We start from the raw sequence: 17892 nt of genomic DNA, 5'->3' as shown, positions 1-17892 counted from the left end.
TATCAACTAGTGAACACTACACACCAGTTTAGGATATAAATGAAGAATTAATTGAAAGCAATATATTGTTAAAATCAGTGCTATTTCTGGGGTTTGAATGTCATGATGTGACTGAACCACCCTGAAATTTATAAGTAATGCAGAGTATCACAGCTAGTTTTTTACTTTGCCTTTGGTACATTTATACTTTTTTTGAGGTCTTTCGTTCAGTTATTGCATTAGTGTGACTTTTGGTGTTGTAGAATATGATTAATAGTACATAACATGGGTGCAAGGGCACAGACTGAGCAGAACTATTCTTCATGATAGTTTTGCTGTTCATAGTAGCCTTACCGTAGCAGGAAGTGAGAATTTTAAAGACTTTTTAAATTGTTATTCTAACATACCTGTGTTCAGAAGCTCATTTTTAAAATTTGGTAATGAGAATTCCTCTCTTATTTGCTCTGTGAAATGTGGTTACATCTCTTTGGCTGAGTTAGAAACTCAGTAAAAGTTTCATTCCTAATTGTATTGCTTGAGGAGATTTTGGCACTGTGATGTGACAACTGCATTCAAAAGCATTAGCACTAGTGTTGCCCTTGCTGCAGGAGTAACAACTCTTAGAGCAATAGAATAAGTGAAGGATGGAGAGATCTCTGACTGGTTAACTATATTCTGGGAACATGACAAGGAAAACAAGATTTTTGTAAGTCTTGGAGCTGAGGTGGTAGTTCCCTCCAAATCAGTTTTCCAGACCTAGCATTTTTGTCTTCAGCTTCCACTTATGGCAAGAAATAGCCTTATGTCCTATATATTCCCTTGTACCCCTGTGTTTCCCCTTATATTTCATATTCTATAAGAGGATTGAACTGTCAACCTTTAGACAACCACATTCTTCTCCTATTGGTAAATAATATGGGGCTAACACCTGTCTAAACTACAGCTACAGTTTCCTACTTACCTGGCTTAATCACATTCGGGAGATTAAAAAAAATGGGGTGGGGGGGAAGGAGATATAAGACTATACATGCTGAAGGTGTGAACATCTTCCAAACCAGAACATGTAAGTTGTTTTTTCTTTTTCAATTTTAAAGAACTGGAGAAAGTGTCAAAGATGCAACTAGTCCTCAGTTCAAAACGTGCTTGCCTTTGGTTTTTTTTGTAGTCATCTAAACATTTGAGGTTTAACAAAAACAAAATTAAACAACAGTGAGACGTGGAAGTAGAGGTTACATCATAGCCTTTATTTTGGAGGTCAGTGAAAATACATTTTATATATATTGCAGATTGGCTTTTCTCCTTTCTTCCCTTCCTATCAGCCCCATGCTGACTAGGTCAGTTTCTCAAAGACAGGAACAGGTCTTGTTGGAGTAGGACTTTCAGATCTTTGCTTCCTGTCTCTTTGTTTCATCACAGTGGATACCACTGTCTTGCTGGGCTGTTGCAGTGGCAAACATGCTAAAGTCAGTCACTAGACTGATACTAAACAACTAAGTAAATAAAAAATTAAGTTAAAAGGCAAAAAATGGACACTGACTTAATGAAATCAGAAATGACTGGAAAATCTTCTCATAAAACCAGGAAATAGCCTGTACGTTGTCCCTAAGAAAGTTGCAAATGGATTATGATTTTTTCACATAAATTAATGGTTTCATTCAAAGCAGCAAGAGATCTTCACCTTAATTTTAAAAAGTATTTAGTGAGCTGTTTTGTTTCAGAAAATCCCATTGTTGATACACCAGATGTGCTATAACAACTCTTTAGGCCAATATTATAAGCAAGAGATTTCTTTTCTCTAAGGAAAAATGTCATACATGGATTAGTAAAAAGGACACAACATATAGTGAGTAAGAAAACAATTTACATGTGGTTTTGCTACCAGGGATTTTGTGAATATGTTTTTTTTATATAATTGTAAGCATACAACCAGCTTGATTCCAGCAACATCATCTAATTGTAAGAACAAAAAATTCTGACGTTATTACTTAATGCATTGGAGTTTGATGCAGTTAAAAGAATTGCAGTTATCTTTTGGTTTGAACAGCACTGATATAGATCATAGAATGGTTTAGGTCTGAAGGAGGCTTTAAAGACCATCTAGTCCAAGCCACCTACGTCTTTCACAGGGTCAGGTTGCTCAAAGCCACATCCAACCTGTACACTTCCAATGAGAGGCAGCATCCACAGCTTCTCTGGGCAACCTGTTGCAGTGTCTCACCACCCACGCCATGAAGAATTTCTTCCTTATGTCCGACCTAAATGTACACTCTTCCAGTTGTAAACCATTACTGCTTCTTCAGAGTTGTTTGTCTGTAGATATGGGCAGTTAATGAGATACTTGAATTCAGGAATGTTGCCCCTAAAATGCTGTCATGTCCCTTGATCTCTGATAAGTTTAATTTTCAGTCTTAGTTTTAGAATAATGGAACATTTTTAGAGGTACTTTAGTATCAGTTTGAAACCCAAGTTTTTCAAATGCCAATGTAGTCATAAGCAAACCCAAAGTTTGGCTTACATAATGGAAGCTTAGAGATATGTAATGGTGTTGCTGACTTCTGTATTGACATGCTGAAGTTCAGATATTTGCCTGAATGCAGAGACTTTTTGGAGCTTCCTACTGTAACTGAACAACCCAAATATTGAAGTAGAAATAAAACTACTGGGCAGTCAACTAAAACATGGCACAACAGGGCATACTGTGTTTGTCCTTATATGAATTTTGAAGGAACATGGTAATAGCTCTCTGCAGGAATATATGAAAAAGGCACAAAATTCACTCTCGGACTTTCCACTACTGTGGAATGTTACAATGGGATAATTTTACATTCAACTGTTGTAAGTCACTATAAACGACAGCAAAAACATTATATATCATGCATGTAGTGTTGCCCTTCAGCCTGTTGCTTTCTTTTGTCTTTTTTTTATACCTATGCAGTAACTTAGATTTATGATTAACTTTGTAACAATCTTGTAATAAAAGGTGGTCTCTGCAGTGGTTGTATGTTAAGGCATAAATACATTGTTTCACAGAATTTGCTGGTTTCATACTGAAGAGTCAACAGTTGTTCTTTACCTAAGTATATCAAAATGGATTTGATTCTCTTTGTGCTTTTTTAAATCCAATTTCAAACTGTTTCTGTCTAAATTTATTTCTCTGATAGGTCACATTTATCTTCTAAAAATAAACTTTTGTGTAATGTTAAAGAGAGCTTTACATTGAGGAAACCTGAGATGTTCCTGGTTGTGTTATCTTTTAAGAGCAAAAAGCATCTTCCTCATTCTTTATGCTACCCTCTGTATAGTGATGTCCCATGGTGGCTCTTCAGATAGTAATCATATGCATCAGTCTACTCTGAAAGGTTTGATATCAAGTAAGCAAGCATAAGCTGAATCTTACCTGGATTCAGTGAAACTACTGACAGACTAGTGACTAGAGTTCAGATTGACAGCTCTGAAGCATCCATTTGTGCTGGCCCTTGGTTTCCAGAAGTCTGAAAGCTCTGCAGCCCATGTCTAATTGGATTGTAGTTTCATGCTATTGAGAGGGTGTTTGGAGCCAAGAGGTTTAGAGATGGGTTTCTGTATGCTTTGTCTACAGGGCCCTTTGGCCCAAAGGCTCCTGAAGCTGTTGAGTGAACTTGTCATTTGTGTCCATTTTATTGCTGCTGTTGGTAGTAGGTTACTGGCAAGTTCCCTGAATGTCTACAGCTTCTTTTTCAGGAGCAACTCGTTCAAGGAAGACTTTGATCTGATTTGGACTGAAGTCAAACATAAAAACTGAAACTTTACAAACTACTCTGAACCAGAGTCTTTTTAGATTTGTTCTGTATGTAAACTAGTGATTAAAATTCATGAAAGCGAGGGGATATACACAAGCTAGTGCTTTCAGGTGTTTGTTACCCTACTTGTTACTGTGGTCATAACCAGCAGGTATAGCGGGCTTTGTATCACAAGCTTAATACTTTTCTGACTTTGAAGCGCTAAGGACTTTGTTGACTATGACTCTGAATCTTCTTTCATTGTCAGCAGGAGAGAAGAGACAGGGACCTGCTTTTTAGTTTCCTTAATCACACAGTTGTATGTACTGGTAGAATGAGAGGCGTGTGCTACTGAAAGGCTCAGGTTTATACGTTCTTCTGGAATATTGCATCTTGTTGCACCTGCTATAGACTGTACTGAGCTAAAACGACTATTCCTCTGACTCAGTGCAATATTTCTTATGTTCTTACATTAGTGCACGTTGTGATCAGAAAATCTGTAGGAGATTTTAGCATCTAGGTAGATTTAAACTGGTTGTTTAAAATCATCACTTTAGGAAGGCTTTGAATTTTTTTCTACTTGTCAACATAAATTAAAAAAAACAGATTATAAACTCACTTGACTAGTTTTACTTTTTTTCCTCTTTTAAACTCATTTAGGCAAGTATTGCTTCTGTGTAGATTATGTCATTGTTTTCAAACCATTTCTTAATAAAGGCTGGTCATATAGGTGTGTTTTCTGCTGCCTCTTTCTCCAGCTGGCATTTGTTTGCCTAAGTTTTTTTCACTTCCTCCAAATCTCGGAATGGTTGCAATAGAAATAACACATACTCTTCAAATTAGCAATACCTGCATTTGACAGTAGATTCCAGGGAGTTCATAGAGGATTATCATGTGAAAGTTTTATGTTGTTGCCATAGTTGAAACTTCGGGGTGCAGATTGACAATATGAAATACTGTCAATCTGTAGAATAAACCTGATACAATCGGGCTTGTGAAGGTTCATACTTGGTACTTGAACTTCCCTGAATTACTAATAGATTTTTCATTCATTGGGTAGCTGACAAATAGAAGCAAATATGTGGATGCATAAAAAAAGGGGATAAATGTGTTTAAAGATGGAGAGACTTGGTTACCCGAGTAAAATCGACATGAAGGTTACTAAAGACAGGAAGAATTTAGAGTTACTCTGGAGTTCATTAATATAATTAACAAAAATATCCTGCAGCTTTTACTTTGTCTACTTCATTTCTATCTGACATTGTGCAGTTGCCATGAAACAGGTGCTGCAAAATGCTTGCGAAATGTATGGTTGTTTCTGAGGTGCAGAAGAGGCTTCATTGAGATAAATTTATAAAATTCTGATCTTTAAAAGTTTGAGTTTCTTCAAGTACTGTATTTAAGATGCATGTGGCATTCAGTCATCTTGATTTTTATCTTCACTAATGTTCCCAGTGTAATTAAACAGATACGGCCTCTATTTTCAGATTCGTGTGAATACCGAAGAAACCATTGATTGTTTGATAGCGATTAATTGTATTTCGCTGTATTTACCAGGGAATAAAATTTAAGAAAAATAGCATGTGTAGATTTTTTTTTTCCTTTTTATTCATTTCAACTTGTTGAGTTTAATTTCTTCCTGGAGGTGGACTGGTATGTTCCCTTCTTAGCCAGAAGGCAGCTAACTTGTGCCCCAGAGCTCTTAGTGGTTTTGGGAGAACTGTGTGGACAGGAGAGCGTATGAGTAGTATTGCTGTTAAACATTTGAGTGTGCCTTTGAGAATACATTTAGGAATAATTCAAAATGCGTTCTCAGTTGTCTTAGGGATGCCTTTCTTCACCTCTACTTCATCTCCAGTGAAAATTAATTGAGACACTTTTCACAAATTTCAAAGCTTTCAGATCTAGATTTCTGTTAACTGTGCTGTGGAGAGAATATAGGTAAAATTTCAGACTGTCAACTGTAACAGTATCATGAAATAAGCCTGATAACTGTTATGGTGGATTTTTCCCTAATTAAATCATACTCCTGAGGAATTACTTGTAGCCATCTGAAAAACCTAATTTTCAAGGTGCTCCTGTATTAGGTTTGCTAAAATGTTGCTGAGCTATGAAAAAGTCAGCTGTGCTTTGTTATCATCCACAGACAGGCTCATGGCAAAGCAGGGTGGCCCTTGTTTTTCATTAATCCTCTAAGGGAAAAAGAAAAAAAAACAAACAACCCAACAACAAACGCAACTTATGTAGACTCTATTCAGAGCATCCTTTAATGTGCATGTTGACATTGCTGACCTACCAAGAATTAAAATAAATAACAGTAAAAAAGAAGGGGGAAAAAAACCCACCAAAGCTAATGTCTTAATTGCACAACATGTAGGAAGTACAGCCCAAACTAATTTTCCTTGGAAAAGGAATTGTATAAGTGTTCATAGTGTTCAAGGAAATACCTGGCAGATTAAACCTCTTTAAATGTTTTATATATGCATGCTTTTGCTGTGTGACGCATTATGGTATATTGTTATTCAAGCCAGGAGTTAAAAAGACACTATGAAATGTGTTAAATTAAAGTTTATTTGTGGAAATGAGTATTTGTAATTAATTTGGAGGAAGAAAAAAAAAAAACCAATTTGTGCTTCAAGGTATGAATCACTTCCAGGTGTGGTCACTTAACATGGATTTTTCCAGGGGAACTGATTGTTTCTTTCAAGTGTTGCAGAGTTTACAGTTGTCTTCTGATCTTGTTCATAAATAATTATTTGATAGAAGTCTCTTTGTTTAATCCAATCTCTTAGTGTGTTTGGGTGAGAACTTAGTCATGCTTATTTGTAATTGGGAATTTTTTTCCAGTTTTATATTCATGTGATGAAATCTGATTTATATTCTCTCTTATATTCTTGTTTGGATTCAGAATAACACAGTAGAGATCTGGTAAATAATTAAATAGAGGTGTTGCTGCTTAGTACGTGGAGGATGAGATGAGACTGAGAAACTAGTTGTGATGAGCTGTGTTTTTTATTTGTTTAGGAGATGGATGGTAGTGAGCAGAAAACTTGTGGGTTTGGTGAGAAAATTATTCAGTTTTAAGTAGAGATACTGTTGAAGTGGTTCAAGTGAGCCATGGAAAGCTCAGTAATGTATTAGAAAAAATAAATTCTGCTAAAAATACTTAATAATCCTGTTTCCATTATCTAGTTGTCTCACACTTTCTTTAAAAATATGTATTTAAAGCATTACTGATGTTATTGTGAGCTTCTATAGTCTATCATTTCACTTAATTTCTTTTGCAGAGAGAACATGAGACTGTGGTAGAATGTTCTTTTTTTCTATATTCTTCTTTACTAATTTACTCTGAAGTTTAATTTTAAGAAAAAAGCATATATTCAGGCTGCCTGATATTTGACTCTATGTAAGCATTCGAAAAAGTGTACTGGAGTTAGGTGAAGGGTGGGAAATTGTAGACTACTTAATTATTTCTTGTCGTTTAATTTTTAAATGTTTTTTGTATTTTAGCTTCTCAGAGAATCATACAGTTTTGATTTTATTTCTTTTGGGGTTTTATTTTTTTCCTTGCATGCAAGTTGTCAGTTTTATAGTTAAAACTGTGTAGTCCCCTGGAGGACTATTACTAAATTAATTAATTTTTAATTTTTTATATATATAAATATATTATAAATAAATATAATAAACTAAACTAATTAATTAACCCCCCCTATTACTAAAGTAATAGGAACCTATTACTTTAAGGAAAATTGGCCTTGCATACAATGGTATCTCTTCATTTTTATTCTCCACCCTGCCCCCCCCCCCCTTTTTCTAGGCTTTTGTAGTGGAGGTTTCACATTTAACAAAGACTTGCAGGTGTAGATGAGGAAGGAAAGGAAGGACTAATAGATGTGGAAATTAGTGTACGTACGAGGTTGGAGAGGCAGGTTTTGGGAGGAGAATATGGCACTTAGAGTCTGGTATTTATCTCTCCTCCTCCCCCCAAGCAGTAAGGATATAAAAATATACCCCAGACCTAATTCTAAGAGTGTTGACACATAACAACTAAGTATAAACTCGCAATAAACTTGCAATGCCCATTACTGACAGTGAATGAGATCCTGCTTAGGAGGGATGTCTTGTGGATAGAGATTCATGAACTTATAATTTCATTGCAAGTCTTGGGTATAGACCAGAGATACAGTTATATTCCTGAAACGAAGTTGAAAGAAACAGTAGCAATACCTCTATCAGCCCTGCCTTACAGTTCCAGCCCTTTGGTGTAAGGAAATCCTCAGTAGAAACTGACCTAAGGTTGGCCTGAAGTTGAATTAGCAGCTTGGAGTGACATGTCAGAATTAAGGTCCAGATAAAATGCAGGGTCCATAGAAGTAGTTTAGTATTTGTTGACCTTGTGGTCAGGAAAAAAGTAGCTAAGTATATGCAGGGAGGTATTGCTCAAGAAAGCGTGGAGTAGGGAGAGGAGAAGAGGAGTAGATAGACAGTTTTCACCTGTGGATAGGTGAATAATTTGCGAGATTTGGGGATCTGTTTAGTCCTGCTGAAGGAACCTGAGGTAAATGTAGAGGAGTTGGGTGGTTGTAGGTTTGGGGTTTGGTTTTTGTTTGTTTTCAGTTGTCTTTACAATTGCTTGACTGTTTTTTGCTGTCTTACTGCACCTCTTGGATCTGTCAAAAGAAATGCTAGAAATCCCTCCATTGCAATCTCAACAAGCACTTTAGCAACCTCTACTGGTCTTGTATTGCAACTTGATGCATTTAAATTGCTGTCATTACAGCACCTTTTTTATGCACAACATCTATAATCTGCACCATGAACGCTACAAGGAAATGTCCTCTTGTTTCTGCATTCATAGCACCTTTTTAATAAATATTTACAGCCCGGTTTCTAAAATAAGTTCTTAGATGGATTACTTTTATGGTATTTTTTATGCCATGTGAGTAAAATGGATCAGATGTGATCAGATTAAAATTATTTATTAGATGTAGTAGAAGTATAAAGACTTCAATCAATTGATTTTGTGGAAGGTGAAGGGCATGCTGTTTCCTGTTGCAATGTTCTGCATATTTCCAAAAGCTATTCTCTTGAACTCAAAGGCTGTTTCCAGAGTGGTAGCTGACCATAAATGGGACTTCAGTGCATCCTAAATTCAATTGGAATTGTCCAGTACAGCAGTTATGCTAATATCCACAATTAATTTTAATATTTCTTATGGCATGGACTGATGTGAAGTTACAGTAAGAAAAGATTAATAATGAACGGGAAGCCCAGGTAACCTCTTAGACTGTCAGCTTGTTTAGATTTTGTTAGGTATAAATATTGCTTAAAATCAGCTTTGGCAGAATCTACCATGAATACTTGCATTATAGGTGTTTTGTGAAAAGTCAGTGTTGAAGTTTGTACTGAAGAACTGTCTCTAATACAGAGACATGTGCTAGTAAGAGCATGTACTCTTGTCAGAAGAAAGGAGACTTTAAAGATTTGTTTCTTAACTAGCTATTGGTCCAGCATTATAATGGCCTGGTGTTTGGCATCTGAATCATATTTCACATTAAGTCTGGTTTTGGGTTTTTTAATAAAAAAAGATAAGCAGTTTATTTTGTCTCAAGTTTCTGAGTAGCCTTTGGGAGATGATGCGCTGTTTACTTCTGTTAAAGCTTTATTCTCTGAAAGCTATTGATACAAGAGCTTCATCATGTTACAATTGCCAGATCTTTTAAGTTATCTGGGGATTTTGCCAGTGGTCTTTAAAAGAACACCACTAATTAGTTCTTCCAGTCACTTAGTATTTCTGGAATAAGTGAGCACAAGGATCTTTGAAGAGAGACATGCACAACAACAGGATAAAGTTATCCTGAAGGAGTTTTCTAAATAGCTAAAAGCAGAATATAAATGAATTAGTAAATGTATATTACTACAAAAATAACCTTATACTGTACTCCATTCTGGTATTTAAATGTTTTCCTTTGTAAATAAATTCTGGTTTTATTGTTTATAGGAAGAGTTCTTTCTCGTAGACACCATTGCTGGATTTTGTTTCTACTGATAATTCATTTCTTGAGTAGATTTTTCAGTTTACTTCTGTAATGTTATTTTTTGCTGAAGTCTCTGAATTAAGCCAAAATGTTGCTGCCAGCAATTTCCATTGCCTCCTGTTCATAACCTTTTCTTCTATAGTCTATTTACTAGCAGTCTTTGCTATTGACTCTTGTATTTGTGCCTTTTATTTTCCGCTGGTATGTATAACTTCCTAACAACATTCTGAATGTTCTGCTGCTGGATTGAGTTCCATGGCTGACAACAGCATTACATTTCTGTTCCTTAGACATTCATCTGTCAAAGTAGCTTTCAGTTCCTTTAAGTTTTACTCTAGTAAGGTGGATGCCGAGTCCTTTTTATAGTTCCTTTGCAATGTCAAGAAATGGGAAAAAACTTAAATCATACTGGAGGGGCCTCAAGAGTTGCCACTTCCTAATGTTAATTTGAATTTATTGATAATCTTGAAATATCTGACCTCTGCAGTAGGTTTTTCTTGAAGTAATGATTAAAGAAGCACTTTAATATTCATATGATACAACTGCATTTCTCATATGCTATATTGTCAGTGAAACCGTATCGGTAGCCTATTGTAATTGAAACTGAAGGAAAACCCCTACTTTCTGAAAGTGGTTGATATACTTTTACAGGATGTTGAGTTTATTTCTTTGAATTAAGAGAGTGGGAGCAGAGCCTCTTGTGTTCTTTTCTCATACTGCAATAAATACGATCATTTTCTATGATATTGACAGATTTGATGGCATGTGTGCAAAAATTTCTAACTAGTAAAATGATACAGTAAATGTTAATTCTAGCTATTCCTGTACCGACTGCATGTGTCATCTTGGTGCTAAGCCACCAAAACACAGAAGTATAGAAGTAAAATAAAAATAAGCAGTCTCCAGAGTATTGCATGCTACCAACAAATAACTGGATTTTGCAAACATTGGATGATGCCCTGTATCTTATTTTAAGATAATTATTCTAATACTGTGCTTTTTTGGAGTCATAAATAGAAATTGTGGTCATTGTGTGTTTTATCAAGATTAGACACTAAAAAATGAGCTAAAATACTAAGTAGTTTATTGAATCGAAACACTGATGACAATGTGGAGTGTTCTCCTGCTCTTAAATATTTAAAGTATTTTTAATCTATCTGTGCTTTTCATTAAACGAGTGTATGCATGAATCTTTTTTCATGCAGTTTTTACTGTAAGATCTCTGAAAGTGCCGTTTTGCCAATCTGATATATCAGACAAAAGATGGAACTTTTATATATAAAAGTAGTAAATACAAACATTTTACTGCTATACAGGGAATTTAAAACGGAGAGTATAGATTTCCTGTTCTGATAATGATATAATGTGTTGTGGTATGGGTTACTTTAATGTAGGTTAGAGAAATTGGGGGGAAAAAATAAGAGGTGGGAGGATTGAGGGGAGGGTTAACTGTTCAGCAGTAAATTTAATGGGCTACTTGGTACAGGAGGAGTGGAAAAATGGCGTTTTATACTGATGTAAGATAAACCAGTTTCCTTCTTAAGAGTCCTTTATTTCTTTTTTTATTTGCTGTGGTCTTGCCAGCTTTAAATTTGAATTAGAGAAGCACTGCAGCATAGATATTGTTGATAAAGAACTGAATTATTTAATTGCATAATTTATTGGAGTTTTTTTCTCTGCTGAACAGTGTTTTTATTAATAGTTGTTTTGGAGAAATTATAAGATCAGTCTTGTGTTATCACTGCTTGGTTTTTTTCTAGCATTCTAGACTATTGAAGAAGTAACAAGGGTGTTGTTTTAGTGAGGCATGGATTCATTCTTTTTTAAATTTGTGCTACCGCTGCCACAGGGTTGGTTTTTTCAGAGTTTAAGCATGTAAGAGTTCAGAGCAATGTCAGCCCAGCTCACATTTTCTGTCTCAGGGCAAGTCTTTTAAACAAATGTGAGTGGAATCTCCAGTCCCTGTTAATCCAAGCTGAGGACAAGGAGCTGCTAAGAGTGCATCCAGCTGTGTGTGTGCAGCAGTGGGCTCAAGGGCCTGCACTCTGCCTGGGTTATCAGCTCTTCCTTCAGCCTTTCCTTCGGGTCTGCCATAGCAAGCAGCCGTTTGCCTCAAGGCTTCAGGTACTCTTATGGTATTGTTCCCAAATCTTTTGTGAATTACTAGCTTTAAACCTCAGTAAGCATAAACAGACTTTAGCGTGGTTTTAACAGTGTATGTACATACTAAATATTGTGCTAGTCGGTGCATGTGAAGTGGGAAGGGAAAGGAACTCTCTAATACTTGAATTTTTGTTTAAAGACTGTCTTATGACTTCATTTTAACTTTTAATTTCTTAGCTCTTATTTTAATCATATCAATGTCATGTTTTTTTCTCTAACAGTAAAAGCCTGTCACTTTTTCTGGTAGAACAAAAAAAAAAGTTATCACTTTTGTTTCAGATAAGGTGTTTATTTGTTTCTCTCTGGCAAGGATGATTTTTCTCAATTTGTGTAAGCCGTGGTTTGGTGCTTCAGTTGGCTTTTGGTGCTTTTTCTCATCTGTAGCTTCAATTGTTAAAACTAAAATATTTGATCCTATGCTTGTCCAGTGTTGCGGTTTCTGAGTCCTCTTGGGTGTGTCTAAACTCTTAAACTATGACCACACCTTGTTTAGGCATATTCATGCTGCCTTTAAATTAGCGATCTTGGAAACTGATAGCAGCAGCAGTAGGGTGCCTTGTGTTGTGGTTGTGTTCAGTATTTCTCTACCACTTTGAGAGCATTCTTCGTGTACACAGAGTAAGTTTGTGCATGATAACTGCAGGTGTCTATCAAATGAACTGTAATCTTACCGTGAGTATTAGTCTTAAATGTGTGCTCACCACTTTTAATTGGGTAGGACTCTTAAAATCCTGTCTTGCCTGCTACTTTCACAGGTCCTCATACTGGTCACTTCTTTGCAGATAATTGTTGGGTTGGTGGGGGCGGGGGAGTTGGTTGGGTGGGGTTTTTTGTTCCTTTGTTTTGTTTGGAGATTTTTTTTTTCTGTTTTTATAATTGTCAGGTCATCATCCTAGCTCTTTAAGAGTTAGGCTGCTCTGCCTCCATTAATAAATTGCAGGAAGAAAAAGCAAGCTGAACTTGCATAGTCAGATAAACGTATATTGTATTCTTTCTGGGAAGGAATACAATAACGTGAGTTTCCAGTTCTAGCAGTCTTGGCTGGTACTTGTCACACGTTAAGGTGTTTTGAAATGTGGTACTATTTTCAGCAGTGGAATGTTGAGTGGTTATGTATGCTAAAAATTGTGCATAGGATTGTGATCTGTGTTTTATCAATACATCTCTGAATATTCTAACAAAAATTATGTTCATGCTTGTGTTTTTCATTAAGTATGTATTGTGATTATATCAGAGAAGACAGGGTTTGTGGGTCAAAAAGAATGAGGTGTTTACTGGAATGTTCTTAGGACTTTCAGTCTTTGCTATTTTATCAGTTAATAGCTTGTTTTTCCCATGTGTAGTGCATATAGATGGAGTCTCCAGAGTAACATGCACTTTGGCTTGTTTTGATTTTTTTTCTGCCTGCCTGCCTGTCTTTTCTTAAAAAGTTGGCAGAAAGTTGAACTGGTTAACGTGTTGCTTTTCAGGTCTTCTTCAGCTGTTATTGGCAGTGTTCTGTTTCAGGCCAGTTGCTGGCTGACTGGTAATTGTATGACTTCAAACCAGAGAAGACATAGGAGTTGAAAAAGTCTTGCAATAGAGTGGTTCAGAACTAGTATGTAGTGTAGTGGTTTAGTGGTCCTGGAGTACTGTTTATGCCTGTCTTGTCATCCCTGCTGAAAATTATGTGCTTTTTGCTTTCCCATCAATTTTTTGCAGGATGTTGTAGCTTTGTACTACATTACAATTGAATCACAAGTGGTGTTAATGCACTAAAAAGTTGTGATGAATGCTCCCCAGTTAATTTGTCCCAAGTCCCATTTAGTGCATAGAAGTATGGAAACAGAGGCACATAGGCTCACTTCCAGAGTGAATGTGCCAGTGAGATTATTGGGAAAGAACTCGAGCTAACAGGATTCAGGGACCAGCACATGGCACGGGACGTAGTTCTCTGCTGCAGGTTGCCAAGAATCAGCACATGGTGTAATACTGTGTGTTGAATATGAGACAAAGAAAAGAAAAGCAGATAGAGAAGGGGACTTGAATGATTTGATAGAGATGTTTGGATAAGGTTTGCTAACTTAAAAGGTAGATGAACATTGGAGTTGACTGTTTGGGTGGGGGGTTTTGCCAAAAATGGCAAGGTTCACGCTATACTTACTACAAGGTGAAGTCAAATCATACACACACAGAGATATGTGCATGTACATGCAAAGATGTATGAATCCATAAACACAGAAGTCAGCCTGGCCAAAATTTCCCTCCCAAGATGAGTGAAGTACAATATGTTGGCATTCTCAGTGGGTGGTGGTTGAGTTGTGAGGAGCCTAGCCTGACCCTGGTCTTCCTCACAGCAAATGATCCTGAAAGGTGTCCCAGTTTAGAGGGCCGTGCCAGGTTCAGCGTGCTGTGGTCCTGGAGAGCTCAAAGGTTCACTTTTAATAATATCACAAGTGATTGACTTTCGTCAGTACTTGTTGCCGTTACTCGTGTTAGGTAACTGTGGTATTTTATCAACTGTACAATTCCAGCATTTTCCGTATCAAACAGTTTTGGCATCATTGCTATTATCCAGGTAGCAGGTGTACCAGGCTGTTAGGAGGTGACTGATCAGCAGTCCCTTTTGCAGGGGTCCTTTCCCAAGCACAGCAGTTTTGAGTACTTCTTAAGAGTGCCTTAAAGTTCTGACTCACTGCATTTTTACGATGGGAATTCTTTCCCCACAACATGCATGTTTGACTTACCCTGGATCTCCAAGTGGCCCAAAGGGAGATTACACCACCACACCAGGACAGATAATTTGTGTAAATGTGTTGATTGGGTGATTTTGATGTAATCTTATTAATAACTTCATTATTTCCTTCAAAGAAGAAACAAACCTGAGTTGTTTTAGGATCACTTCTTTCTACGCATAATCTCATTATACTTCTTAAGTATGTTGAGTGAAAAAAAAAAAAAAAGTAGACTATTGGTAGTAAATCCTGAAACTTAAAAGCACCGCTTACAGCCACAGTATCCCAATAGAAAACAATAGCAGTGATGGTAATGGTAACAGTGCAGGTACACTCAAAAGCTGAGTGAACGTTGTATTCCTGTTTTTAGTGTGAACTTGTTTGTGTTTACTTGCGTTTTGAGTGGGCAGTTTTCAAGGTTATCGAAATGTTAACAAAATTAGTTAGCTGGAGATGTTGCATGGGAAATGTTAGCATAAAGCAAAGGCTTTATATTTTGTAATTTGAAAGGGGAGTGGTGGGGGAAGGCGTTAATGTTGTTTTTTGTTGATTTTTGTGAAATCAGAAGTGCTTACTTTTGGTGCCTGAAGGCTTTCGTTTCTCTTCCAGAAAATGCTGGGACAGAAGAGATGAATACTCCCTTTATTAAGGCCTGAAACTGCCTGTTGAAAACCAATCCTGACCAGGCAATATACGAATGGCCCAAGGAAGCCAGCAAATTGATATTCAGGTTTTACATGACCTGCGACAGAAGTTTCCTGAGGTTCCTGAAGGTGTTGTATCCAGATGCATGTTACAGGTCAGTGTTCTGTTAATGATTGTACAAGTAAGCAGTAGAGCTTATTTTAAGGTGTTATATATGGGTAACTCCTTCTGAAAGCACTTTTTTCTTTCCATTTTCGTTTTTGAGTCAGGCAAACGTACACGGCCAATTTCTTTCTGGTGCGCAGCAAGTTAAGTGTTAAATTGATGTCTTTTTTTCCATGTCTAATCAGGAGAGGTCCAAGGTAAACCAGCCTGTAAAACCAGTGTGTGCATGGGGACTACTTTGACCATCTCAGGAGCCAAAACTAACTGTGACAAAAGGAGGGATGCAAAGCCAACTTGAGACCAGTAGGGACAATTTTAGGCAGTGCTACAAAAGTACAGCTTGCTGTTTTGGGGTTTTCTCTTTTTTCTTTTTTTCTTTTTTTTTTTTCTTTGAGGGTCCAGAAGCAATTTTGCTGCCTGGTTTCCATCAGGCTTCAAGGTAATTAGTGCTGCCCTTGCCTGCATGCAGGATGGCCCCACTGCTTTACGCTCCCAGTTTCCTTGGCCTGCTGGTGGCCTTGCAAATCTTCTATGGCAGGGAACCTAGGAGTGTAAAGTTCTCTGAGTCTGTCTGAATCGGACAGGGCTGGGTGGTTGTCGCCTAGCATCCACTGTGTTAGACCTAAGCAGGTGTGATGCAGTGCTGTGCTGCCCAGTGCTTCCCAGGGCCTTGGCTGCCAGATGGGCTTTGTTTGTTTTGTGGTAGCTTTGGAGTCCATGCTGCTAATCGGTGGATTTCTGTTGGGCTTGGAAGTAACAAAGTGGTTTTGGCTGGTACTACAGTTTAGTGCTAAGGCTATGGACTGCCATATCAGCTTCTGTCTCCAGCTATCCATTTTCCTACTGCCACTATGAGAATACTTATATATGACGTATTTTCTACCAACTTCTGCTCTATAACATCATGTTAGTTAATTCAGCAGATAAATTAATATGCTCATCCCCCAACAGATGGACACCTGAATGCCTGGAGTTAACAAATGCTGATAAACCTACTTAACTATGTTGCTTAAACATATTTGCTTTGCGTTTTCCAGTGATCCCAAAGTATCCATACTGATTGGATATTTTTATTTCATTATCTAAGGTACTCAACCATTGACTAGTCTGAGTAAGAGGATTGTCTGAGTATTCGTACTGATCATCAATATGTACAACTTGATTGGAAAAAAGATGGGTCATGAGTTCCCAGAAGCTAGCTGTCTCTGGACTGTGGTTGGGACATCTGTAGTTATAATTCAGCATTTTTGATATCATAATTGTTTGTCTTGGTTTTATATGTATTTTTATTTATAAAATACATATATGTGTATACTTACATATGTATATGTAGTCACACATGTGCATCCAAACACAGTGTTTGTACTGTTGGGAATAAATTGTGACTGTGCCAATTTCATGTTCGTATTTTCAATACTTTATCATTACTTTCCATTCATACTAGAGTAAGAAGTTGCAAAAAGTGCGGTTCTTTGAGAGAATTGTTTTCATTTGCAAGAGGGTAAAATTCCATTCAGTGCTTACAAGATTTCAAGCTTTCCCGAACTCATTCTCTCTTAATTATTTGGCTGACAAGAAAACTGAACCAGCCTATAAATTGTCTGTATTTGTTGTCAGGACTATACACTGCCATTTTTTTATTAGTTCTCTATAGGACTAATCTACTACTTGTACTACAAGTACTGTTTTGCTCTTCAAACTTGAGAACTGCTTGTTGAACAAGGTTGATGGATTTGACAGAGTGAATGCATCAGTAATGACCTTTTGAATGTAATTCTTGATAATTTTAAAAGCTAGTGCTTGGCTTTTGAAAGACTCTGCATAACAGTGAATACAGCGAGGGGTTTTCTATATCAGAGAGAGAACCTTAACTGAAAAAAAGGTACTGTACATCCCATACTTTGCTAGAGATAGAAGAAGGATTTAGATTTTGAGGAAGTGTTTTAGGTCAGCCTCCATAAGAGGATTTTTTTCAAAAATTCTGTAGGGTAACTAGTGTTCCATATATGCAATTACATGAATTTGTTACACTAGAAAACTACTTCTGTTTTTTTCTAACCGAGAGCTTCAAAGTCGCCAACAAAATCTTGTCATGTTGGTGGTTCTTTGAAATTTCATGAGCTCTGGTTTCTCTGAATCTGTTAGCTTCTAGCTATCCACTGAGATAGTGGGCTGGGTTTTGGGTTTTTTTTTCTGAGGAGGGAAGTCTAATATGACCTTTAAACCAACAAATTTTGTACTTGGACTGGTGGTAAAGATTGGAAAGCAGAGTTTGAGAGTACTTTTCCGTGTGTTTGCAATACTGCTGGAACAGTAGTATTTGTCTGAGTTCCAAGTTCTACCTTCTTGTATTTGAGCGTAATGGAAGGAATGTCCAAGAAATGTGGTAACTATGGTTTAGGTCAGAGATAAGTACTTAAGGACATTAGC

The 17892-nt window shown here is 36.8% G+C and overlaps 1 protein-coding gene across 3 annotated transcripts in view; it reads left to right on the top strand.

Moving 5' to 3' along the window:
* TAB2 (TGF-beta activated kinase 1 (MAP3K7) binding protein 2) overlaps positions 1-17892 on the top strand; it is a 183818-nt gene that overhangs the window by 147885 nt on the left and 18041 nt on the right. For 2 of the 3 annotated variants that reach the window (XM_069852152.1, XM_069852151.1), the window contains exon 2: positions 15262-15451. In XM_069852152.1, coding sequence (XP_069708253.1) covers positions 15350-15451 — 102 coding nt within the window. In that variant the 5' untranslated portion in view covers positions 15262-15349. Of the gene's footprint in view, positions 1-15261; positions 15452-17892 lie in introns of those variants that run through there. The other variant, XM_069852153.1, reaches the window with a different exon arrangement.

The sequence above is a fragment of the Phaenicophaeus curvirostris genome, chromosome 2 (assembly GCF_032191515.1).
Source record: "Phaenicophaeus curvirostris isolate KB17595 chromosome 2, BPBGC_Pcur_1.0, whole genome shotgun sequence".
Taxonomy (NCBI): Eukaryota; Metazoa; Chordata; class Aves; order Cuculiformes; family Cuculidae; genus Phaenicophaeus; species Phaenicophaeus curvirostris.
Note: the sequence above shows the minus strand (reverse complement) of the source record. Positions and strands in the feature narration are given on the sequence as shown.